Source organism: Humulus lupulus, chromosome 7, assembly GCF_963169125.1.
Source record: "Humulus lupulus chromosome 7, drHumLupu1.1, whole genome shotgun sequence".
Classification (NCBI taxonomy): Eukaryota; Viridiplantae; Streptophyta; class Magnoliopsida; order Rosales; family Cannabaceae; genus Humulus; species Humulus lupulus.
Window position 1 is genome coordinate 36,815,109 of NC_084799.1, and position 4,684 is coordinate 36,819,792.

The 4,684-nt window shown below is 36.2% G+C and overlaps 1 protein-coding gene across 1 annotated transcript; it reads right to left on the reverse strand.

Annotated features, from left to right (window-relative positions):
* Positions 1-3,003: 3,003 nt before the first annotated feature.
* Positions 3,004-3,360, reverse strand: LOC133791595 (uncharacterized mitochondrial protein AtMg00820-like). The gene has a single exon (XM_062229519.1). The coding sequence runs from the start codon at positions 3,358-3,360 to the stop codon at positions 3,004-3,006; it is 357 nt and encodes a 118-aa protein (XP_062085503.1).
* Between the last annotated feature and the right edge of the window lie 1,324 nt (positions 3,361-4,684).

A 4,684-nucleotide genomic window follows, 5' to 3' on the forward strand; every position in this document is an offset into this window, starting at 1 on the left:
GCTTTCCTCTTTTAACTTTAGTAATGATGTTTTATTGGAATTGTTTTATATTATTTATTTTTGTATGAATGTTGGTAATTTTCATTAATAAAATCAATTTCACACAACTCATTACAAGTTCACACAAAGCAAATTCAGTAACTGTTGGTATAATTTTCAAATGATAGAAAACTCTTATAGAAACTTCAACTATGTCTAATAGTCTCCAGCAATTGAGTATCTAACTAGTGTGAAGTAAACAAAGTTTCATTTTCAAATGAAAATATGACATATCAACTCTAATAATCAACTAAAATCAATCATAAGATTAAAAGTTTGGAGTAAGAAAATAAGACATCGCAATAGAGAAGGATGCCAACCTTTGCTAGAAAGGATCCTTAACCCTCTCAGCAAGAGCTACTCGAAGCCCAATCATGGGCGGGTAGGCTTCAGCCAAGAGAGCACTACAACAAATTTGATTTTTCATAATGCATGGTTATAATTCTATTAAAAAAACATTATAATAACTTAGATAATTTTTTTTAAAATGCAATACACTACAAACGGAGGTGGGCTTTAAATAAAAATAGTTTGTAAATCCCAGTCATAATTTCCTTTGTCCAAGAATAATAGGCCCAATCAAAGAGTCATTTTCTCTCTTCTCTCTTCTCTGTTCAATGAGATGTTGTGAATTCGAGATCAGATTTTCTCTGGCAATGGCGACTTTCTTTGTCGACGTGTTCTAGTGCTCAGGTTACTGACAGTGGCGACTTGCTCCGTCAATGTGTACAAGGGACTTTCTCCGACGACTTGCTTTGGCAATGTTCTCCAACATGTTTCGGTGAATTTTCTTCTCCTTTTTTTCCTTCGATCACAACTGCTTCATTCAATTTCTTACAATTTAACATTTTCTTTCGTGAAATCTCTCTATGTATTATCTTAATCATATTCAATTTTATTTGCAATGCAAGTATATCCTATTGGATTAGCATATAAATGTTAGGGTTTATATTATTGATTTTATCCTAGTTGCAAATAGTGATAAATTTTATCAATAGACAGATGTTTTAGATTATGATATAGTTAATATTATTGGATAATTTGTTATCGGTTATATTTCTCATGTACAATTAGTTGTTTTCATATTTTTTCAAAAGGTACCTGATATATTTAAAAAAATTCTTTGTTCTGAGATTTAGTTTTCGTTGTGCTTGCTTTGTGTTTGTGTTGTGTGATACCATGTGGTGTGTAATTTTGAATCACTTCCATAAATGAATGGTGTGCTAGGGGGTGAGTTTGAATCGGAATCGTCAGAAAGTTTGAATTGCAATCACAATTATGTCGTTATTACATTATTTTTGGTAAAAGATACAAGAGAGTAGAAAATGAGATTTTTTCAGTATAATGTGTAACTTTCAGATTTTTATCAAATATATATATTTTGTTAAATACAATTCCTCATTCAGAACTAAAATTCTGTTAGAGCCACTTACAAAATATTGTTACAACTAAATTCGTGCCAGCTCAACAACAAAATAGATTCAGTTCAGAATAAGAAAATCACTCAAACAAAATTTACTCTATTTTGCTACTCTATAAATACATGTTGTTATACATTCAAGAAGAGAGAAAAGAAGGTTGTGTTTATTCTCTGTATATTGAATGAAAGGCTTGGATGCCTTATATACAAGGTGCCAATTGGTATACAATAGTAACTAAAGTTGTTAGTATAGTAAAACAGAATTAAGAAAAACTAACTAATTCTGTGTCCCTAATAGCCCCCCTCAAACTCAGCGTGTTTAAGGATACAACATTGAGTTTGTCATGCAGAAGAGAGAAGCGATTGATGGATAGCGGCTTGGTAACGCAGTCAGCAACTTGAGAAATGGCAGGAACATGACAAACATTGAGTTGTCCTTGAAGGACCTTGTCACGAACAAAGTAAAGGTCAATTTCTATATGTTTGGTCCGAGCATGAAGAATGGGATTGGCAGCAAGCATCACTGAACTCAGATTGTCACACCAAACTAGGGGAGTAGACAGAGTGTGAATGTGAAGATCACGAAGCAAGGATTGGATCCAAGTGATCTCGATCACAACAGATTCAAGGCTGTGGAACTCTGCTTCAGTGGAAGACCTTCAGATTGTATGTTGTTTCTTGGGTTGCCAAGCAACTAGATTACCTCCAAAATAGATACAGAAACCGGTTGTAGAGCGATGATCATCAGGATCACTAGCCCAATTAGCATCAGTAAAGGCTTCAAGAGCAAGCTGTGTTTGCCGTTGAAGATGTATACCATAATCAAGTGTACTAGCTAGATACCGTAGAATTCATTTAACAACAATCCAGTTAGACTCAAGAGGGTTGTGCATGAATTGTGAGACCTTGTTCACACTATATGCACTTTCTGGGCGTGTGACTGTAACATATTACAAAGCACCAACAACAGAGCGATATAGGGAGGGATCACTTACGGAATTACTGCCATAGTTAGACAGTTTGAGTCCCGCATTCATTGGTGTGCCTTGAGACTTTGCTTCTTGCATCTTGGTCTTGCAAAGAAGGTCTTGAACATACTTGCGTTGGGACAAATGAAAACCAGCTGCTGTGTGAGTTACTTGAATGCCCAGAAAGTAGTTTATACTACCCAAATCCTTCAAAGAAAAATCGTTATGAAGATCATAAACCAGTTGAGATATTAAAGTTGATGAACTCCCCATGACAAGTATGTCATCTACATAAACAAGGACATAGGTACAATGAGTAGCTGTAGCACAAACAAATAGAGAGGAATCGACTTTGGAGGAAATAAACCCTTTGGCAGATAAAGCAGTAGAAAGTTTGTCAAACCAAGCACGTTGTGCTTGTTTAAGGCCATAGAGAGCCTTATGAAGTTTACAAACTTTTTGGGGCATATGAGGATCTTCAAATCCTTGCGGCTGAACCATGTATACCTCCTCCTTCAACTCACCATTGAGAAAGGCATTGTTGATGTCCAATTGCCTAATTTGCCATCCTTTTGCTCAAGCAATAGTCAAAACTACTCGGATTGTAACTGGTTTCACTACTGGACTGAATGTCTCGTTATAGTCAAAACCATATTGTTGATGAAAGTCGTTTGCTACCAGCCGAGCCTTATACTTTTCAATAGTCCCATTGGGTTTCTCCTTAACTTTTAAAACCCATTTGCAGCCTATAGGGGTTCGGTCATGTGGTAGATCAACAAGAGACCAAGTGTTGTTCCTGTGCAACGCCTCAAACTCAAGTGCCATTGCATCTTTCCAATGCGGTGTACACAATGCATCTTTGACTGACCGTGGCTCCTTAGTAGCAATGAAGACTTTGGGCTTGTGAATACCTGCCTTAGAACGAGTCACCATAGGATGGTCATTAGTTCCTGCAATATTATTGTTAGGGGCAGCATGAGAAATCACAGGTGGTACATTATTAGAAATATTTAACAATTGGACATAATTGGTGGTATTATGTGGTGAGCTGGAAAATGTTTGAGGTGAAGTGTGGTTGTCAAAATGAGGGGATGCAGGGGGGTGAATGTTGGGCAGGGGACGGACATGAAGAAAAAGCAGTGGTAGAGTCTATTTGGTGCGGAAGCTTGTGAGAGATAGGAGGATTAGCTGAAGGCATATTTGGGACAGAATGGCAAGGAGATGCAGTAGGAATATTATTAATTGGACGGTAAGGAAAGGAATCCTCTTGAAACACAACATCACGGGATAGATACAAGGTGTGTATATTCTCTGTATAGATACAAGAAGAGAGAAAAGAAGGTTGTGTATATTCTCTGTATATTGAATGAAAGGCTTGAATGCCTTATATATAAGGTGCCAATTGGTATACAGTAGTAACTAAAGTTGTTAGTATAGTAAAACAGAATTAAGCAAAACTAACTAACTAATTCTCTGTCCCTAACACATGTAAAAAAAGAAGGAGAGAGATCTTATCATGTATTTTTGTGAAGAGCCATTTTTGAGAGCGTTGAGAGAAGTTGTTTTTCTTGTAAAGAAAAGAGAGAAGAACATTAGAGAGTTATAGGGTTTTTTCTGATTTAGGGGAAAAACATAGAAGAATAAGAGATAAAGGGAACAAGATTACCTGTTGAAGCTGTAACCTAGAATCTTGGCTGCTTGGATGCAACAATTCTCCATTGATTAGTGTATTCGAGAGCTCTCAATCTCTGAGGCGAGCTCAAGAGGACGTAGCCCCAAATTTATTGGTGGTGAACCTCTATAAATCTCTGTTTGCATCTCTCTTCCCTTACCCTTGATTGTGTTTCTCTGTTTTGTGATTGAGTCTTGTGATTGTGTTTATGATTTTCTGGTTTCTGGGATTTGGGTAGAGAATGTCGAAGGGTTTCCATTTCATTTTCTGCACAAGGATAAACTATTAGGTGAAAAGAGATAAAAGTAAAGTTACCTAATAAAACAAATATCAGAAAAGCAAATGTCATATTTGACCTTGGTGTTACTAACGTGTGAGTGGATTGTGTAGGGTCATAAGAGTCAAATCCCTACATATATATATATATATATGTGCGTGTGTGTGTTTGTGATCAATACGTAGATCATGGATTGGTTTAGAATTAAAAGTTTTGGGTTTTGTATATGTGCTACATTTAGTTTTTCTAAATTGTGCACGTACAAACATCAATATTATAGCTTTAGGCACATTACTAGTACTCATGGT

Bases quoted from the DNA above. Each gene is read 5' to 3' on its own strand.
- LOC133791595 (XM_062229519.1), bottom strand. From the start codon at position 3,360: ATGGTGACTCGTTCTAAGGCAGGTATTCACAAGCCCAAAGTCTTCATT.